Source organism: Perissodus microlepis, chromosome 3 (assembly GCF_051167445.1).
Source record: "Perissodus microlepis isolate ML-2025 ecotype Zambia chromosome 3, ASM5116744v1, whole genome shotgun sequence".
Classification (NCBI taxonomy): domain Eukaryota; kingdom Metazoa; phylum Chordata; class Actinopteri; order Cichliformes; family Cichlidae; genus Perissodus; species Perissodus microlepis.
The window spans coordinates 5649472-5671301 of record NC_140463.1 but is presented as its reverse complement, the minus strand read 5'-3'; the positions used below and the strand labels follow the sequence as shown (position 1 = coordinate 5671301).

At 42.7% G+C, this 21830-nt stretch overlaps 1 protein-coding gene across 3 annotated transcripts in view; it reads right to left on the bottom strand.

Moving 5' to 3' along the window:
• Nucleotides 1–804: 804 nt before the first annotated feature.
• LOC146389572 (butyrophilin-like protein 2) overlaps nt 805–21830 on the bottom strand; it is a 38990-nt gene continuing 17964 nt past the window's right edge. Inside the window, exons 6-8 of one of the 3 annotated variants that reach the window (XR_014797467.1) lie at nt 11288–11614; nt 5627–11197; nt 806–5460 (exon numbers count right to left, since the gene is read on the bottom strand). Coding sequence is in view for 2 of the 3 variants with exons in the window: in XM_084911146.1 (XP_084767272.1) it covers nt 11106–11197; nt 11288–11614 (419 nt within the window). In the remaining variant the exon portion in view is untranslated. Of the gene's footprint in view, nt 11198–11287; nt 11615–21830 lie in introns of all 3 variants that reach the window. The other 2 variants (XM_084911146.1, XM_084911160.1) reach the window with 2 other exon arrangements.

Sequence of the window (21830 nt, the reverse complement as noted above, 5' to 3'; positions counted from 1 at the left end):
AGGCTGCTTGACTGACTAAGAAACATGCTGTTAACAGCCCCAGTTCACTTGCTGCTGCTGTGTGTGTGTGTGTGTGTGTGTGTGTGTGTGTGTGTGTGTGTGTGTGTGTGTGTGTGTGTGTGTGTGTGTGTGTGTGTGACAGAGAGACAGAGAGAGAGAGAGAAAGATTATATGTAGACTGGTTGACTGAATTGGATCTTGTGTGTGTGTCTCTCTGTGCATGTGTTTTTCCATATTTGTGATTGTGTGGCTGTTATATTTTTTTTTGCCGATTTTTTTTTTTTCATTGAACAAGTATATTTGAGGGACCCTCAGCATGTTCAGCATTTTTTCAGCTGTCCATTTTGCTTTTCCAATTTTTCTGTTTAAGTTATTACTATTGTGCTAAATCATACTATTTCTGCTATTTTATAAGATTTGTGCCAAATATAGTATTTCTGATTAATTATAGTTTTTCTACCAAATCATAGTACAGTATTTTTGCTTTTTATAGGATATTTATATTTCTTAATATAGTATTTCTGCTTTTGATAGGATTTGTGCTTAATATAGTATTTCTGCTTTTTATAGGATTTGTGCTAAAACATAGTATTTCTACTAAATGTAGTATTTATGCTTAATCATAGTATTTCTATATATTTCTGCCAGGTCCCCAGGCAGCCAATCCTCTTTGAGGACTGAGACATTCAAATTTACATATCAGGGCCTGCACGGCTTCCCAGCCAGCCAATCATATCTGAGGTCTGCCGTTTCTTCTCTCATATCTTCACGACGGATATACAAAGAGCAATGAAAAACGCAGTCAAAGTACACCAAAGTCCGCTGATTCACCCAGTACAAGAATTTTGCTTCTACTCCACCTAGTTTTTGAGTTACACGACGTTTTGTAACTCCAAAAAACGGCGTTTTTCGCCTCTCACCGCGATCTAATTCTGACTCCTCATCACCCTGTTTTCCAGGCATCAGCTCTCTTTCCCAGTGGCGCGGTTGGTAATGACACGGGTCTGCAAACCAAAGGTCGTGGGTTCAATCCCCCCTTGGTCAACATGTTTTTTTCCCTACAAATTAATACACTATCACAGACCAGTAATTCATATTCATCATTTATTACAATTCTGCAAACTTTTATGATTTTACCAGCTTTTCTAATATGGACCTCACATTCTTGTTAACACTCCATGGCACAAATACTCTTCCCTTTAGGCTCTGTGTGTGTATAGTGTGTGTGTATAGTGTGTGTGTATCAATGTGTGTGTGTATCAATATTTCTCCCATTTTAAAGTATTACTCCTCCATAATTGTATTTCTGTTAAATCAAAGTACTTTTACTACATCTTAGTACTTCTGCTCAATCATAGTATTTCTGCTAAATCATAGTATTTTTGCCAAATCATAACATTTGTGTTATGTTATAGTATTACTACTAAGTGGAGGAATTTCTGTCATGTTACAGTATATGTGCTGATTACAGTATTTCTGCTAAATCATACTATTTCTACTATATTATATTTTTCTTTCTAAATATAGCATTTCTGTTATATAATTGTATTTCTGCTATGTTATAATATTTGTGCTAAACCAGAGTATTTGTGCTGAAACATAGTATTTCTGCCAAATGATAGTATTTCTGTCAAATTATAGTATTTGTGCTAAAACATAGTATTAATTTAAAATGACAATATTCATAGTTCATCACAGTGTCTCTGGTAAATCACAGTATTTCTGCTCTGTTGTACTAGTTTTCTAAATCATAGTGTTTCTGTAATGTTTATGTATTTTTGGCTAAATATATTCTTTCTGTTATCTTATACTATTTCTCCTAAATTCTTGTATTTTTGAGAAGTTATCATGTTTCTGGTAAGTTACAATATTTCTGCTAAGTTCTGCTATGCTATTGTATTTCTGCCAAGTATTATGTTTCCTCTAAGATATTGCAGTTCTGCTAAGTTATTACATTTTAGCAAAGTTCCTTTGCTTCTTCAAATTTTTTACAATTTCTGCAACTTTTCAGCTTTTTCAGCTAGTTTTTGCAGACAGCTTCAGCTTTAAAGCATCCACACTGCATTTTCGCAGGAAATGCAAATTTTTCTAGTTTTCTTCTTGTGCTTTTGTCCATTCTGAGGTGCCTCCTGACCTCAGTTACTCCTCCTGTCTCTGGCACGCCCTTTTTGCTGCCCGATCATCCGTGTTGGTCTGTCACTGTCCTGCACAATTTTAATGCAGAGTTGTTAAGGTCAGCATTCTTTTGCTCGCCCTCACTTTTCATCCGGGCTTAATGGGCGTCTCGTCACAGCTCTGTCAGCTGAAGCTGTCTGGAAATCTCCCCCGTGTAGTGAAACGGGCCTTGGATTTAACGCTCTCCGTCTCCGCTGCATGAGATCGTTTTCCTGCAACACTGTTGACATTTTCAGGTTGTTGTTGTGGGTCCAGCTGCTGTAGCATTTGGTCAGGATCACATCAAAGATGGTAGAGGAGAGAGCAAAGATGGTAGAGGGGAGAGCAGGAGTCCAGGTCAGCCTCGGCAAAGCAGCCTGTAATCAAGCATAAAGAGAAAAAACAAAAACAAAACAAAAACAAAACAAAAACAGACGAACAGGAAAATGATGTTGTGTTGGCTGTGTTATTCAGAGAGGGGAGAAACACCGGGCCAGGCCCTGTGTCAGCCTTCTCTCCCCCTTTTTTTGTTTTTTCTCACCATATAATCAACTCATAACCCACCAAGCTGACAGGACAACACAGGTACATGTTAAAATTCTTAAGATCATGTTTAAAAGCCCAAAAAGGAATTTTCTTTCATTCAGTAATCACTTGTATTAATCAATCAGCAGAAAACATGTCACAATTTGAATCTTTTAACCACTAAATTTGTCGTGTCATCACTGGTTGGTCAGACCAGTGTCTTTTTTTTGAAGTTAAGTTGTTGTCCTGCAACCCAGAAAGTTTATTTGTTAGTAGTGGATAAACTTTATCATTCAACAACAGGTGTATGTTAAGTTTCGCTGCTTTAGCCTTGCTGGAAAATCTTCACGTGTTCATGAATGTAAGCTGTTTCTTCATTGCGTGTGTGTGCGTTTGTAGGTGGGTTAATTTAACTTTTTTCTCAAACAAGGCATTTCTCTAACACGTGCCTTTCTCATACATTTCTCTGGTTGTGTGTGTGTTTTTATTTTGTTTCCCAAATTTTGATTTCCCACTTTAAATAACAGCATTTCATGTCTTCAGCCAGGAGTTAGGGCTTGCTTGTGAGATTCAGGGACACATGGTACCAATAACAATTCAGTCAAAAACTTGCCTGCAAATTTCCAGTGATGGTAACCGATAACTGGAGGAGAAGATGTCCTTTAAGCTTGTTTTCAGGGTGGGGACAGAGTGAGGTCAAGCTGTAAACTTTTGAGCCAAAGCTTGGCCTGTCTGTCGTCCCAATTCTGTTCATTTAACCCTTTCGCCGCTGTACTCAGGTTTCCAGGTTGGGAGAAATCCACCTGTATTAAAACACTAAAACATTCACTTAGTATTTCTTTTCTGAAAACATCCATTCGCTTCATCTGCCTAGATTTTACTCTCTCTCTCTCTCTCATACTTCACACAGTCAGGCAGTTGCCTTTTATGGGCATGCAGAGTTCCTGTCACACACACAGCTACTCACCCCGGCAGCTGCAAAGCCGTCTTCACGTCCTCTCTCCACACTCTCCGCCAGAATCCTCCATTAATATGAATGTATAAAACCAGTAATAATTATCCCTAGAAACACACCCTCAAGAAAATTCACTGTATACACACAATTCACTGTTCACCACAAAACTGAAACAAATCACAGCTGTATTTATCACTCAGTCTTACTCTGCCGACTGAAGTGCCGGTCTAAATCATGCACGATTTGTCTCTTCTATATCAAAACCCAGCCATATATCAAACATTCACCGTAGTCATTCAAAACTTTATTTGTAATATTATAATCAGCAAAATCAGCGTCTTATTTACAAGCATGTATCGTTGTTTGCAAATCATAATTATAAAACTCAATAACACGCTAAACAGGAAGCAGAAGTCCTCTGTGTGCTTCACAGCAGCCACCTCATTTGCAGGTTCACACACCGTCTAAAAATAGCTCGCAGCGCTGCAGCGCGCTGTCGTCACACACAGTCTCACACACAGCTCTATTATTTTATATTACAAAGACGTCTTATATTTACAATCACTCTCAGGCCTGACAGATTTAGCGCCTACACAATTTCGACAAATTTAAGTTAACGGTCCAACCGAAGAAAGTCCAACTTTTTTGTGATCAATTAACCAGTATCTGTCCAACAGTTTCTGGCCTCATCTCTAAAGTCCCTAACTCAATTTAAAAGTGTCCAACACCCAAGGTCCAACCTTTACTGCCCAAAAAAGCGCAGATACCGTTCCAAACGGCAAAGTGGTCCAACCACTAGTTATTCTGGAGTGCCCCAAGCTCCACAGTGACCAACTGACTATCCCTCAAAGAGGACAAGGCCTAGGCGTCCCCGGCCTTGGCAAGCGTTACCTCTGAGCACTGCGCTTCTTAGCGGTCCATCGCCGTTCTTGAAAAATTTATAATACTTTGAAACAACAGTCAACACCCCAAAACAAGAGTATGACTGACGCAGGTCCAACCTAAAACCAATGGGGATTCTAACCCACAAAATGACCAATTCCCTATCAAACTAAATTCACTCAGCAGTCCAACTGCTTTAAATACTCAGTACTGTCACTTTCAAAGTTTCATTATCATTACTTCAGCTTCAGTTCTCATGAGATTTTTCATCAAAATCAAAACAGGCCTTCACCAGTAATTTCAGTGAGTAGACTTTAATTTTATCATGTCCAATTTGGCACACTTTGGAAATAGATTCAACAGGTAGTGCCTTACCTTTGTGTAAGCCGGCTTATGCCCACTCACGTCAGACCACTGGCTTGTGCCTGTCCGTTCGACAACCTCGGACCGTCCAAACCTCCAACTTCCACCCCAATACCACAGGACGAGCCCCCAAACTGTTACGGATTCAAATATTGGGGATGGATACAAGAGGAAAAACCACAATAACAACACTGGTCCGGCCGGGTTGAGTCAAACGATGATTTTAATGATCACACGCGTGGGAGATGGACACCGTACGCAGACAGCATCAGATCTCAAAATGGTGGAGCATTGATCAAACTCTTATAGCCACAGCACCATCCACTGGACTGGAGAGTGTTTCTTTCACTAGGAAAGCTGGGAAATGGAGTCCTGGTCAGATGAAGCTGGAGAGTGAGAACTTACCAAGTCCCTGAGCCACAGCAGCAAAACATCTACAAGCCATCATTGTTCCAGAGTCTCCTCATGAATCCTCCACAAAGCTGCTTCTGTGGAGTCTGAGCAAAAGTCTTTGAACACATTGAATCTGCTGGATCCATGACTGGTCAGAGCATCCTGTGATGACAGAGCAGGGACTGGACCTAAAGGTTAGATTAAGGTCAACATTATAAACTCATCTTGTGTTGGTTTGTATACGGAAGTCCAAAGAATACAAAAGAGAAACCAGGAGGACATGAGGGAGGATCACAAGGAAGTGGGAACATCAGCTTTGACAGAGAACAAAGGAAAAATCTGTGAATCACTAACATGTTGGGCAGCTGAAGTTTCACCAGGCTTGTGTTCAGCAGCAGAAATGCTCACGGGGAGTAACTGTGGGTTAAGAACACAGTGGGTCTAAACACTTTTGTTGCTCTGAGGCTGCAGTGACAGTTGATGTGTGGACACATGGAGGTTTGTAATGTCTATTATACTCCCTACAGGAAGTGCTCGACCTATTTTAATGGTTCAGCCCAGATAATGTTAGCTGGGGGAGTTCAGCTCTTAGTTTTATCATCATCACATGTTCTTTATCCGTCTCCACAGCAGCACTAACTAACAGTTTGTAGCCTCAGTATCTGAATTATTTCTCACATGTTATCTCACCATGTAAACCACAGCAGCCACTGGGGACATTTACACACTTCTTCTTACAACCAGCAGATTTTACAAACACAGTTTATTAGAAAACATGTTTTACCTTTGACTGGTACATAAATATGAACATTTCACAGGTTAATGTTGGGAAAACGAGACCGAACACCATCACAGACTTTTGATATAATATTAACAGAAACAGGCTCTTTCTAAAAAAAATTCATCTGGATTTGAACATAGTTTCATACGTCAGGAATATCAGGCTGAAGTTTTCTGTATTTAAGCGTTAACATGTATGAAAGCAGTCTGATGGTTTTTAAAGAAAGTGTCTCGTGTAGAGCTGCAACGATTCATCGAGTAATTCCAATAATTCGATCATAAAATTCTTTGCTTCCATGTTTCACAGACCTCCAATAGAAACGTGTTTATGAGCAGCGTGTGAATAAAAGTCTGAGCACATTAAGCCCACACAGCCTCCAGTGTTAAACACAAACACTGATAACAGCAGCAGTGATGATGATGTTACAGTTTAACATGGAGGCGGAGTCTGTTTACACACTAAAATAATGGATAGCTGCAGGCCTGGTCTCGTGTGTGAGAAGCTGTAAATCAAATATCTTCTACCTGCAAAACTCCTTCAGTTTTATTTCTACAGCAGCAAATGACAACAACAGTCACCTCCAGGAGTTTCTACTGTAAAGTAAAGACTCGACAATAACAGAGAGAAACTCCACCAATCAGACGACCCCCTATGAGAACGGTGACGGTGGATCATCCTCGTGTTCTTACAGCGTGGTTACAGCGTGGCTGTGAAATCTCCACCATGTTAAAGAGTTTTTGGACACTCGATGGGAAACTGCCCGCTCAGGCCCAGCAGTTTGCTTCAATGACCTGGAGAAGAAGCAGGAAATCCTCCAAGGTTTCCAAACATGTTTCAGTCCTGCAAATGTGCAATACTACCTGCTGCATTATGAGCTTCAGTAATGAGCACAGCAGTGGACTCAGTCAGTGTTTCCATCACATCCAGGCCCAGAAGACTTGGAGGAAATGAAGATTTTGTTCTTCCACTTATTTCCTGTCATATTCTGCACTTCTTACTTCTTTCAGCTGCCCATGAAATAATGAAACTTTCTGCAAGAAAGACAATAAAGATCAGTTTGATCGTCAACATGAAGTTTGTTTTTATTTGACAGCATCAGCTGTTGCATCAAGTAAGGAGTCAAAGGCAGCAAAGAGCTGTTTGTGTGTTTTTGGAGTGGATCACTGCGGCTTTATTCACGTGTCCTCTCTACAGAAGCTCACTGGCTGTTGGGAGGACCCGGACATTTCCCTCTGGGTTGTTTGGCTCTGTTGGAACTTTGAGGAAGAATAAATCTTATAAAAGCTGGTCTCTAATAATTCTCTCTGTAATGTTCAGTATATGTGTGCGTGCTGTGATTGGTGTTTTCCCTGTGAGTGTTTGATGTGACACCTGTAGCTTTAGCTCACCTTGAAAACAGAGGTTATGTTTGTGGTAGCGTGTGTGTGCGTGTCGTTCTGTGTGTGAACACGACAGCTCGAATAGTTGTGAATGAACTCTGATCAAACTTTGTAGGGGTGTAGAGCGGGCTCATGTTAACAATCTATTCACATCTGGCTCACATCCACCCAAGTCTTCAAGGTCGACTTCATGATTTATTGATGGAAACTGAGAAAAAGCCTCAAACTTAGAAACCAGGATTGTAACAAGTGTGCTGTGGATCATCAACATGTAGAAAGGAACACATGAAGATCCAAATATCAGCTCACATCTGACCTCTGACCTCACTTCAAGGTCAACAGATGGATCTGAAGGTCAAAGTGATAATAATGCTCTTTAGAGCCATTTTGGACCTCTGAGCTCTTTTTCAAGGTCAAATAAGGTCAAACTTCCATCAAATGTCTCATGTTTCAAACTCTGTTTACAATTCTACTGTCTGTGTTTCTAATGGAACATTTACTTTATTAAACAATGAGATAGTGACATGTTCTACATCCACATCAATCACAATCATAGGAAATGTCACATAAATGTGCTTGTGTTGTGTCCATGATGATGTTAACAAACAAACTGTGACAGAGCCTCAGACGTGATGAAGAAGCTGAATCAGCAGAAAGAGCAGAGCAGGAAGCAGCAGCATCCACACAGGTGTGTCTCAGGTGAGTCCTGCTCCCACACTAAACACATCCACATCATATTAGCATGTGCTAACATGTGCTTCTGCTTTATTTCAGTCTGAGATGTTTCCAGTCAACATGTCTGCTGTGTGTCTCTCAGCACTTGCACTAAATCTTCCCGTGTGTCTGTGATACTGCGTGATGCTGACAGACTGTAACGTCAGTGAGTCTGTGAGCATCTCTGTCACCTACAGCTTCCCCTGTGGAGCTCATTTCAAATGCTCAGGTTTACACTCAGGAACAGGAAATGCTGCGTCTGCAGTTTGTCTCCTTCAAACTAAAGTGTCTCAGACACGAGCAGCACGTGAGCACAAAGATGTTTTTGGTCACGTGGTGGGCACGAGGAGCTCTCAGTGAGTTTGGAGCTGAAACATCTTTGACTCCCAGAGTTCAACTGTGAAAGTGAAACAAGCAAACGTGGATATTTAGGAGCCTCAGACGGTGTGATGATGATCATGAACCCAGGAAACAAAGAGAGAAAAGAACAGATTGGAGATCAGAGCTGAACACACACTTTTTTAAAAGCATGCAGGAGCCGTGAGGACGAGCACGGATTCATTCATTCATATCTGCACTGTAATCTGAACTCTCTCTCTTTCTAATCTCATGTCTGAAGGTGAGAAGGACACCGCCTCCCTAACAGAAAAGCTTCTCCACCCACACAGCTGAAGAAGATATTTACAGTGTGTACACTCACTCTTCCACACACAGACAATCACTTGTTGATGCAGCGTGGTCCAGCTGGGAGTAAGGAGGTAGGAAAGCTGAGCCAGTGTTCCCGCTTTAAAGAAGGCACCTTCAGCCAATCACTGACTCCACCCACAACTCAGCATAGTGACAAATACTCAGTACAGGCTAAACAGCACCACCCTCAGGCCAACATGGAGAAAAGCATCCACACTGAAACAAGACAAATGATGATCTGGGCTCCAAACATTCATATCCAACACATGTAAAGCCTTCAAACGTCATCTGCTAATGTTTCTGTTTATTCTATGATTATTTTAAAATGAGCTCACAGCCACCTGTCGTCCTGCTGAGCTCCACCAAGGGGCCACTTTAAGGACCTGTCAGATAATCTTATTAGTCAATCATCATCTTATCATTTTACAATTCTCTTTAAACTTTCAGCAACAGCCGTTTAACTTCAGTGATCCTCAGAATGTCTTTGATATCCAGGAGTTTTTCCCACGTCCAGTGAAAAATGACGATCAAATGAAAAAATCCACTTTTTCTTCTTTGAGTCAGTTCCTGAAGAGGGTCTTATACCTGCCAGACTCCCAGAAACTCAGTGTGTTCAAGAGTGAGCTGACAGTCAGAGTCCCTTCAGTCTCAGCGTGATCCAACCATATTAGTGTGAACAGCATCACAGAGGATTCAGCTGCTTTAAATGGGACAGTGTGAGTAAATAACAGGGACTAGAAAGAGAGAGCAGAGTTCTCCTCAGTAACACCAGGATACCTGACCCCCTCTGAGTCCCGCTTCCCCGCCTCCATCATTTAGTGACGGCCTTCTCTACCATGTCTGTGCCGAGCGCTTTGGTCAGGGCCAAACCTTGTGTCACCATGGCAACTACAACATGACAGCACTCAGAGAGAAACTTGTGAGGCCACGACTACATTAGATGTTTGCTCTGCTGAATCCAGCCAGCCCCTACCTGGCTTTAGTCATATGGGATAAAACGGTAGGGCCAGAGGTGGGAAGTAACTAAGTACAAATACTCTGTTACTGTACTTAAGTAGGATTTTCAGGTATCTGTACTTTCTACTCCTTACATGTTCAAACAGGCTGGTTACTTTAGGTTTAACACATTTGAGGGGAGTTATTATTTCATCAGTGCGAGCCTTCAAACATCAAAGTGATTTGAGCCTAAACAGAAACACATGAAAGGAAATCCTGTTCATTTATTAATCACATAAAAAGAGACCAAAGAGTCAAACTGTGAGTCACAGTCAGGGCTTAAAGTGGGCCATGTTTTTATTTGATATGTTTTTGGGACAACAGCTGAACGACTGCAGGTGTCTGGAAGTTGTGTTAGCGCTACTTTAGCATCTAGCTAGCCCTGCTGAAGAGCAGCGAGCATAAAGGGAGGAACGTTTTTGAAGTGTCAGCTAATTTCAAATGCAGCGTTTCTATCAGCTCAACAAACATCAGCAAACACACAAACTGTTTGTGTGCAGTTTGTCTCACAGTGTGTTGCAGCTAAAGGTCCAGCTGCTGTATTTCACAGGGAGAGAAAAGAAAGAAAAGAAAAGCTGCTGTAGGAGAGGAACCCAAGCTTTGGCATCGCTCTGAAAACTATCGCTGATCCTTTTACTCGCTGGCTTTCAAATAAAAGCTGAAATGAAATTTGTGGCGTTTGCAGGATCTAATCAATCACACAGGATCAGGGGATAAGACAGCAGAGCAGCTGATTTTACACCTGAAGATAAAACTGTAATATTAGAAACATATGAAGATATTACAGACACAATACAGACTGCAGCTCAGACAGCTGCTGTGTGTGTGTGTGTGTGTGTGTGTACTTTAACTCCTTTATTTCACACAGACAGCTTCAGCATTTGTTCTGCTTTCTCTGCTCTTATTTGAATGTAAGAGAAAAACACGACTAGAATTTACACAAACGTGTTTACAGGCTGACTTTAATGTGTTTCTACACATGCTTGTCCTCTGGTCATGTGATCATGTGGTTTGTAGGAACGCTCCTCTTCCTCAGAGGATCCACCTGTGCTTCCTCTCCTCTCTCCTCCACCTGTTACAGTGAGGGAACGTCCTCCATGATGGAGGAGCTGCTGGAAAGTGCTGAGAGTTTCCTCCAGAGTGAGACCTCTGTCACAGTTCAGAGGATCTACGGCAGCAGAGACCTTCATGGACACTAAAAGTCTCAAACACACAACAACAACATCACACTGACTCCACTCTGACATCACTGATCAATAATCAAAGAACACACAGATCAAACTGATTGATCAGCCATCAGAGGAGTCGGATCAATGGAGCTGCTTCTGTTCCTGATGTCCCCTGTTTGATCCTGGACCTGAACTCTCCCTGCAGAGGAGACACAAGACAGTCAGACACACACACACACACACACACACATACACACACACACACACACACACAAGCACAAGCACAAACCTTTAACTCTGAGGTGCACTGTTTTGAATCTAACCCGTCCGTTCCTCCTGACATCACATATGTATCTCCCACTGTCTCTCTCTGTGGGCTGTTTCAGGGTCAGACTGAGGTCTCCAGTTTTCAGCAGGTCTTCATTCATCTTTGTTCGGTCTCTATAAACCACTTCCTGTTCTCCAGGCTGGTCAGAGCCGTTCTTATACACGTGAACCTTCCTGTATTCAGGTTCTTTACGTTCCCACTCCACCTCAGCATCTCCAGGCAGGTTTTGTGTGGTTTTGAAGGGCAGCTGGACAGACTCCGCCCCCTCCTCCACCTCCACCTGACAGACTGAGAGGACAACAAACACAACATGAGCTGTACAAAGTGTGATTGGTGCTCACAGAGCAGCATCATGTGACTCTTGTTCTGCACTGAATGAAGCGATGGAGTGGCGCCTCCTTCAGGCAGAGAAACAGCTCATGGAGAGAAATAATTATTAGAGCAAAAACAAGAGTGGAGCTGCAAATAAGGCCGAGAGGAACGCTGCAGAAAACTGTTCATGTGTGAATTCATAACTTCATCGATTTCTTTGAGCACTAAAATCAGAGCTGCTTCTATTTCTAATATGACAGCTGTACATTAGAGCTGGAACACTTTAAATGTGAGCCATAAAAACATGATACTCTACAAGTGCATTCAGCTCTGACACTGTCACATCATGAAGGAGACGTGGAAATCACTTTGTTACACAAATCAAAGTCAAATCAATTCTATTGATGGAATATTGTGTGATCAATAGACTGATCAGTTTCTAATCTGTCATCTATCAGCTGGAAATCCAGCATGTCAAACAGACTTGGCAGCAGATTAGGACCAAACACAAACACATGGAGACTTTTTCTTCATCAGCAGTTGCAGGTAAACTGCAGCAACAATGCGACTCAGACAGTTTCTCTATAACTGCAGGGCTTCCTGCGCTGCTGTTAGTCAGATACGGATCAACAGGTTGTGGATAGAAAGCAGATTCCTTCAGCAGAGGATCCATATCACACTTGAAGCATGTCGTCGGGAAACAATCAGTGAAAATGGGAAACTTTGAGCCAATTTGAGCCTCAAACTCTGAACATAACCTGCTGCAGACCAGCTGATGTGTTCAGTTACCATGGTGAGGAATTTCACAATAAAGGAGGCGTACGCTCTGTCTTTTCCCGGCCCGACGCTCTGGGACATTTTAGACAAGTTTCCTGGCAGAATACGATCCCGTCCGGAGGCCGACACCATCCTTATCCACATGGGCACAAACCGGATTCCAAACAGCGCTCCCACTTCCTCAAACTGGACTTTGTGTGTCTTTGTGAGGCTGTGAAACAAGCCCACCGTAGAGTTTGTATCTCCAGCCCCACTCCCACCTGTGGCCGTGGGGCGTTTGGGCGGCTGCTCGGCCTCCACACCTGGCTCTCCTCTGTGTGTGACTCCCACAGCCTGGGCTTTAGAGACAACTTCAATGTTTTCTGGGACAGGAGGCATCTTTCTGCAGCAGATGGGCTCCACTTCAACCAATCAGGAGCCAGATCCTCTCTGCTAACAGATCATATGGAGTCCAGCAGGAAACACTCCATCAAGTACCTGTCCACACCTGTCCACACCTGCTGACCGCTCCGTCACTGACTGACGTCCCCCAGGTCCTAGTCCCTATCATCTCAGTTCCACTCTAAACACTAATACATGTTCAGCTGGACTCGGAGCCTCTGGAGACATTTTGGATGTTCCAGTCATAATAACTAACAGGACAGTTTGTGCAAGGTGGAGAAAATCTGCTGCATCATCCCATTGATGAAGCATTCAGCTCCACCCTACAGTTTCTCTGCTGCCTCCATCCACCTTGGTTCACTTTGCTCTTCTTAATGTTGGAGCTCTGAATAGTCAGGCTTTTATTCTGAAGTAGGGCTGCTCGATTATGGCAAAAATGATAATCACGATTATTTTCACTGAAATTGAGATCTCGATTATTTGACGATATTTATTTAACAATAACAATGAATGAATGAATAATGACTTTAAAGATTGTCAAAAAATAATATAAAATAGTGTGCAAATACTGATAACAGTGCAAATGTGCAAAAATGTAAACATCTATGTTTAGTGAACTTTGCAGTGTTGCTCTGTGGTGCAGCTACGACACCGTAGCAAAGTTTACACACTATGTCTACTTGAGCCACGTCTGACTCCGCGAACCCATAATGTTTCCACACCACTGAAGTTTTTTTTACCTCTCTTTTCAACCAACGGCAGTCACTCTCCTCTTCAAATAACTTCTTCTTAGCTTTCCGAGCTTCCCTCGGGTCCTCTTAATCAGCGGTCCCCAAGCCCCGGGCCTCGGACCGGTACCGGTCCGTGAGTCGTTTGGTACCGGGCCGCGAGAGTTGAGGCTCAGGTGTGAAATGTATCGTTTTCAGGGTTTTTATCGGTTTTCGGCGTTATTTTGTTATCGTTTTTATCGTTTACTCGGTTTTCCTTGGTCTTTTCACGTGTGTTATGAATAAATTTCTTTTTTTCGGTACCGGTACTAGTTTTATTTTGTTGTATTTATCCGCGACACCTTAAAGGCTGGTCCGTGAAAATATTGTCGGGCATAAACCGGTCCGTGGCGCAAAAAAGGTTGGGGACCGCTGCTCTTAATTGTTGTTAATTGTTGCGTTCGATTTGCCACACGGAGCAGTGCGAGAGTAAAGCACGAGGGAGTGGCTAATAATCGGCTCAGTCATTTTTAATGATAGTTGAAAGCCCAGATCGTAATTGAGATTAAAATTCGATTAATTAATTAATTCTTCACTTTCTAAACTTTCTGAAGGATCAAATGAATGAGAGGAAATCCAAAACAGCAGCTCCTGATTCTTTTCTTGATGTCCCCGACCCCAGCCACAATATCTGATCTTCTTTTCTGCCAGTCTCTGTGGAGGAGCTTTGAAGGACTGTGGCACAACTGAAACGCTCATCAAGCTGTGTAGATATGATTCCTCCAAAGTTCCTGAGTGAAGTTTGGGATGTCCCTGCCCCTCGGCTGCTTCCAATAATGAACACTTGTCTGTCCTCTGGCTGTGTCCCAGAATACTTAAAGACAGCCTGTGTGCAAGCACTCATCAAAGATCCAGCCTCCATCCTTCTGACTACAACAATCACAGAGCCAGCTCAAAGTTTCCTTTTAGAGCAGAACTTTTGGAGAACACTGTCTGTCTGAAGCTTCTTGAAGCGTTACGTCCATGCTAGAACTCCACTTTGACTCTGACTGTGGAACCTGCTGAAGCTTCTCCAAATAGTGGAGAAATGAAGACAAGATCAGCAGACCCAGCTCAACAATGTCTGCAGGTGCTAACAGGTCAATCTTTGAGACGCTGAATGTTCCCAGTTTCCTGCTGTGAAACTAGAAGTGATGACTATTATTGTAACAGCACTACAGCTGGAACTGCTGACAGGGCTGGAGATGAACTGGATTCTGATTTCAGGGACAGTTTTGGCTTTCAGTCGTCATCGGATCATTTCCCATTTATATTTGATACTGGCTTATGAACTACATCCTGCGGCTCCCCTTCGCCCGCTAAGTGTAATTAATGCTGAAGCGATGTCAAACTTCTCTATGTCTTTCTTGGATTCTGCATCTGTCACTCTCGACTGTTGTTCTTTTCCCTCGGTTGATGACTGTGCTAATTCCTTGTTATCGCTATTTTCTTCAATCCTTGATACTGTTGCCCCCATTAAGATGAAGCGCCCTAGAACCTACTCTCAGTGTTGGCTTAATGACACTACGCGTGCCTTATGTCGCGTGTGTCGGCGCGCTGAAAGAAGGTGGAAAAAAGATAAACTTCAGGTTTCTCATGACATGCTACGGACTAGCCGCTTAAAATTCCAAAGTGCTGCTAAAACGGCCAAAGCGTCCTTCTTGTCCAAAATCATCCTGGCCAATGACCATAACCCCCATACCTTATTTAAAATTTTTAACTCTGTGGCGAACCCTTCCCCGGACATGCCTTTAATTTATTCTCAGGCTCTTTGTGAGCGATTTCAAATTCACTTTTTAGAGAAGGTCTCATCTCTTAAGTTCTTCCTTCCCCCGTTTTATATCCTCTCCCCATTCCTGAGTGCATTTCAACTTTCCACCAGTTTGAGCCTGTGCCACTTTTGACTCTTAAGCGGCTAGTTGTTCAAATGAATAACACCAATACTGACATTCTTCCATCTCGTTTAGCTAAGGACTGTTTTGATGTAATCGGACCTAGTATCCTATTTCTTATGAACTTTTCCTTGCTCTCAGGCTGTGTTCCTTTGGCCTTTAAGCGTGCTGTAGTCCACCCGATTCTTAAAACAAGAAACTCTGACTGTTATGACCTTTCAAACTACAAACCGATCTCTAAGCTTTCGTTCTTGTCCAAGATCCTGGAGAAACTAGTTCTCTCCCAGCTCCAGGCGTACTTGGACACGAACAATATTGCTGAGAAATTTCAATCTGCCTTTAAGCCATTGCATAGCACTGAAACAGCGTTGGTTAGAGTTCTTAATGATATTCTTGTAATCACTGATACTGGACGCTCTATGGTCCTAGTTTTACTGGACCTCTCTTCGGCCTTTGATATGGTGGACCATAACATTTTATTACTAAGACTTGAGCACACTGTGGGTATTAGAGGCACTGCCCTCGACTGGTTTAAATCATACCTCGCTGATAGATCCTTATCAGTTAACTTAGGCACCTTCTCCTCTTCCTCCGCTCCGGTCTGTTGTGGTGTGCCTCAAGGATCAGTTTTAGGCCCTATTCTCTTCTCATTGTATTTGCTCCCTCTTTGGCACAATCTTTGAAAAATACAATATCGCCTTCCACTGTTATGCCGATGACATACAGATCTATTTTGAACTTACTGACGACCTTGCTGTGTCCCTGCACTACTTTCAAGAATGCATGCGGGAGGTCAAAGAATGGTTCCTGAGTAATTCTCTTGTTTTGAATGATAAGAAGACTGAGGTTGTGGTGTTCAACAGTAAAATCCCTCGTGCCCAACTCTGTGCTGCCCTGGGTTCCTTTGCTAGCTTTTCTTGTGACTATGTCAGTAACTTGGGTGTACTGCTGGATAGCTCGATCAAACTCGATAAGCAAGTGTCTGCTGTAGTGAGATCTAGCTTCCACCAACTGCGCCTTATCTCTAAGGCTAGGCATTATGTTCCGCATGAGAACCTGGAGAAGCTTATTCACGCTTTTGTGACCTCCAGGTTGGATTATTGTAACTCCTTGTACTACGGTCTTCCCTCTTCTCTTCTTCTTAGACTGCAAACAGTCCAAAATGCAGCAGCCCGCCTCTTGACTGGTACCAGGAAATTTTGCAATATTACTCCTGTTCTAGCTAGCTTGCATTGGCTGCCCATAAAGTACCGTATTCAATTTAAAATATTACTCCTTACATTCAAAACTATTAATAAATTAGCGCCAAGTTATCTTAGTGAACTTCTCAAACCACATACTCCTGCTAGAACACTCAGATCTGCCACTCAACTACTTCTGACCCAACCCAGATCTCGGCTGAAGTCCCGGGGTGACCGTGCGTTTGCTCTGGCTGCCCCGGTACTGTGGAATACCCTTCCTCTCGATCTCCGAGCATCTGATTCCATTGCACTGTTCAAATCACGACTAAAAACTCACTTATTCAATCTTGCCTTTCCCTCTAGTTAATATTTCTTTTATGATTTTATATTATGCACTTTTATGCTCATTTAAATTCTTGTTTGCTCTGTACTTGTTGCTTTCCTATGTATCAGTGACAGCTACCTGCTGGCATACTTAGCACTTGCTTTGGTCCTATTTCTATTATCCTCCTCCTATTCTCTATCTTACTTGTTAAGCACCTTGGCATACCCTCAGTTTTTAAGTGTGCTTTATAAATAAAGTTTATTATTATTATTATTATTATCAAAACACTTTGTTTCATTCATGTTGCTCTGAAGCTTTCCTTTCTTCTCATTGACGTGTTAGGAACCAATCACAGCCCTTTCCTTTACAGCGCTCTGCTTTCACCCCTCCCTAAAAGCCCAAATTCACCCTCAGTTTAGTTCAGCTGGAGCCAAGATGACACAGAGAGCCTTTGGTCCATGAGATCTATCTAGGAGACATCAGTAACATCAGGTTTGTGTAAGCCGTCCTGTAGAACGCTTACATACAGCTGCTTCTGTCTCTGATCTCTGAGTATCTCTCAGCTTCAGCTGGGACTCCACCCAGGTGTTGGTTGGTTGTTGGCACAGAGCTGCTGCAGTGACTCACAGCTGCTTTCATCCAGTTTAGATTCAATGGTGACTTTAAGCGTGTTTCATGTATGAAAGCCAATAAAGACAGAATGAGTGGTCAGAGGTGTCATAATGATATTCATGGTCAGATTTACTAACAGTTAAAAAGCTGCTGTCTGAATTTACTAAAGAGCTGCAGGTCAGTCTGGGACTGAAACACGAGGAGCAAACTGGTGCCATGCTGCAGTCACAAACATGAGCTGATGGCTGATCTACCAGCAACGTGCTGCTTTATATACAAACATGCAGCCAATCATGACTGTCAGAGCAGCCAATCAGAGGAAAGCAGCAGATGAGGGAGTGTGAGGCAGAGAGTGATGGAGCAACCAGAATAATCCACAGTAAGCTCAGGTTTCACTGATGAGTTTCTCTGTGGAAACAGATCAATGAGAGGAGGCTGAAGGAGGATCAATATGTTTGTGATATCAGGGAGAACTCTGCTGATAGAAGCTGCTGGGACTGTGTGAGGTCCTGAGGACTGAGACTCAGGTGGGAGTCTTTGACTTTATTTATTTTCTGCTGTGTTTTACTTGCATCTATTTGAAAGAGTGAGTGTAAACACACAAAAAAAATATTTTATGTGCTGGAATGTGCAGAAAATAGGTTTAAATATTAAACAAATTTCTTCCAGTCAGAGAATGTTGCATATAATTAAATGGTCAATGGAGCTTGCAAAGAAATATAATTAAATATTTGCTTGATGCATAAAGTTAAAAGGTTAAAACTAATAAAACAAGTTTTAAAAAGAGACTTTTCTATTTGATTACATTTTGTATGATGGATTATACAGAAAAAGTAGAATTGGGCTGACAGATCTATCGCTTTATCACCTATTCAGGTTGTAAATCGTGTTTTTAAAAAGTAACTAAGTAACTAAGTAACCAAGTAATTAATTACTTTTGAAAATAAGTAATCAGTAAAGTAACGGGATTACTTTTTTGGGGAAGTAATCAGTAATTAGTTACTGATTACTTTTTTCAAGTAACTTGACCAACACTGATGATTACAAACTGAACTGTGAGGATCAGCTGACTGTACATGAACATGATTCAGCATCAGATCTGATCACTTACACACTCTGATAACATCTCCCCCTCTCTGTGCAAATACATGAACACTGCTAGAAGCAACAACCACATCAGGATCAATCACATTTTGATTGCTTTTTGTGTTACATCGAGAACAATCTGCAGTAAAGTGTGCGTCACAGACCTGATTTATTTCAACACTTTACTCCAAACTTTGAAAGTGAAACTCCTACAAACACATATGAAATAATCCAGCCACAGAAACTGTCCACAGCTTTCAGTCTCCACATTTCCTGTGAAGCTCTGCAGGAAACCCTGACAGCAGCTTTTTAGCTCCAAAGCAGGTTTAGCTCTGGTGCAGAGTGTTAGTGACTCTGCCCGTGGACACAGTTATTTCTGCAGGTGACCTTGTTACAGGTGGATTTGGAGGAGATTCCCTTTCAGAGCACTCAAAGCTTTGTGGCAGGGAGTTTACTGCAGACTGCAGCATGTTTAATACCAAGCATGATGTGAGCCTGATGTGGCTGATAGCTGCTTCTAGCAGTCTTCATGTATGTGGAATGAGAGGGGAGATGTTATCAGGACCAGTTGCTGATTGGACGTCTCAAAGCTGTGAGCGCAGTGCTGAAACTTTGGCTCTGTCCTGTAGCTTCACTCAGTCCTCACCCTGAGTGTTTAGAGCCCAGCCCCACATATTCCTGCTCCTCAGGAATTCTGGGATTTGGAGGAAACACAGCTAAACTGACCTGAAGCTAAGGGGGAGGAGCCACAATACAAGCTGCATCCAGCCAATGGGTGCACTGTTGACCCATGGATGTGCAGAGGGTCACATGTTTAGTCCCATTTGTAGAAATGTGTCCATAATGAAGACAAATGCAGTCACACAGCTCTGCAACAGCACAAATCACTTTGATGGAGTTTGTTTGTGCTGCTCTCAGATCTGTACAACACTGACATGTGTGTCAACATGCTGCAGACTCACAAAGATGTGCCGTGTTAGCTTCATGTGTCCATCTGACACTATATTATAGTGACTTGAAGAAATCCCTGCAGCATCACATGCAGAACAAACAGAGGCCACGTGTGGCACAGTTCCTGTAACGGGATGAATCCGTGGATGTGTCGGGATCTGACGCTGAATCACGTTGCTGTTCTTTTCCACATGGTACAGGTCAGCTGTTCCACACAGATTTCAGCTTTCAGGAAGAGTTAGTCTGGAATAAAGCAGCTCTCCTCTGGACCAATCCTGCCTCCAGCTGAGCCGTCACACACACACATTCACACACAGTCCCAGCAGTTTGTAGCACAGCAGTGATCCTTCTATCAGAAACATGCTGCTTCTCCTTCATCCTCCTCTCATTGATCTGAATCAGCTGTTTTCACAGAGAAACGCTGCACAAATCCTTCACTCCACTATTTCTGTCAGCAGATGACTCGCTCTATCATGGCTGCTGCTCCTTTTTCACTCATTTGTGCTTTGAATCAAATCTGTTTCTCATCATCACCATGAACAGGCTGCTCATCAATCAGCACATTAGCTGTAGATCAGCTGCACACTGATGAAGATGCTCAGACAGACGGGCTGGGCACACAGAGGACTTTATGATCTGTTCTTAAATTCAGTCCAACATGGATCATTTCTGCTCAGAGTCCAATCATCTCTGGAAACTTGTGCTTCCATGGCACACGGTGCGCTGGGCTACTTCAACAAATAGCACTACACCTCTGGTTGTCAGCTTCACCTCTCCATCGCTCTCCCCGTGGCTACAGTACAAGTGAGCTGACACATCCATCAGTGGAGACTGTGGGCCAGTAAGGAGCAGCAGCTGCCTGCAACATGGGCTTTACATTGAAAACAGCCACAAGTCTGGGCCTAACCACGCCTTTGGACTTCTTCTTCATTTCAATGAGATTTACATTTCAGGGAGTTCCCCTGGAAAAAGAGCCATTTTGAAAGCTGTTTGCTGACTTCATCAATAATCTGCTTCAATCATCCAGATGAGAATCCTGAGAATGGAGCAGCCCTGATAGCAGCTCATAGGATCACAGTGTTTTTCATTCAGCTGATTGATTTCACAGGTTAGGAGGTGAACAATCTAACTGTGCTCCTCCTTCCACCTTTGGACCACTCATTTAGTGACAGCCAGGATGTGACAATCAGCTGTGACACAGGAAAACATGAGGTGGGAAACTCTGGAGAAGATTTGCTTTTCTCTACAGGGAGGCTCGCACATCTAATCTGCTCACCATCACTCAACTCACTTCAACAACATGCTGACTCAGTCATTTCTGCACGTTTCCTCGTGTTACAGCCCTGACTTCAGTTCAGCTGAGGAGGAGATGAGGGAGGAGAGAGCAGTGGTGGAGGAGGCAGATAAGGAAGAAGAGGAGGAGAAGATCCAAAGAGGAGGCAGGGGGAGAGGCTCAGGAACAGTTAGCATCAGAGACTTTGAGCCATCATGGACTCCCACTCCTTCCATCCAGCCCTGTGTGGATCAGCAGCTCCAAAATGTCTGCTCACTCATGTTCTTACTGTCTGTGCTCTTCTTTCATTTCACTCATTATATATGAACTGCTCCTAAATCACACTGATATGGATTTTTTGTCCATCCACACTAATTCTCTTCATTCTCACCTGATTGTTTGGATGCTCTTTGACAGCACATTGAAAATCCTCACAGTGACTTCTATTGCCACACTGACTGGACAAATACAAAGTTGAAGGCTTCATGTGTTTGGCACAAATAATACTTTGGTAGGTCTGAGTTGTGTTTTGAACCATCTCTCAGGACCAAAGTCTTTTTGCTTCATTCAAAAAGAGCTGAAGGCTTTTTACCTCACAGTTTGTCCTTTGATATTATTGGATGATGGACTATGGAAACACAAATGTGCACTTCTTAATGGCTCATATGTGCTGTGAAAGAGCTCTTTGTGATCTTGAAGCCTTTTCAACAGTTTTTCTTTGGCTGTTTGTAAAGTTTTCTGTGTGAACTCTCAGGAATCTGGAGCAGTCTAATAGAAGTCTACTGGGGTATAGAGGGAGGAGCTTCTGTCAGACTCTTTCTGATGAGGAACTGAAGCCGCTCTCATGGTCTCATCAAATCCATCAGACTCTGCTGAGAAAAACAGTCATGTGACCTCTCAGAACAAACAGCCTGTTAGTTTCCTGCTGCCTCCATCACTCACTTTCATTCACTCTCAATCACACCAAC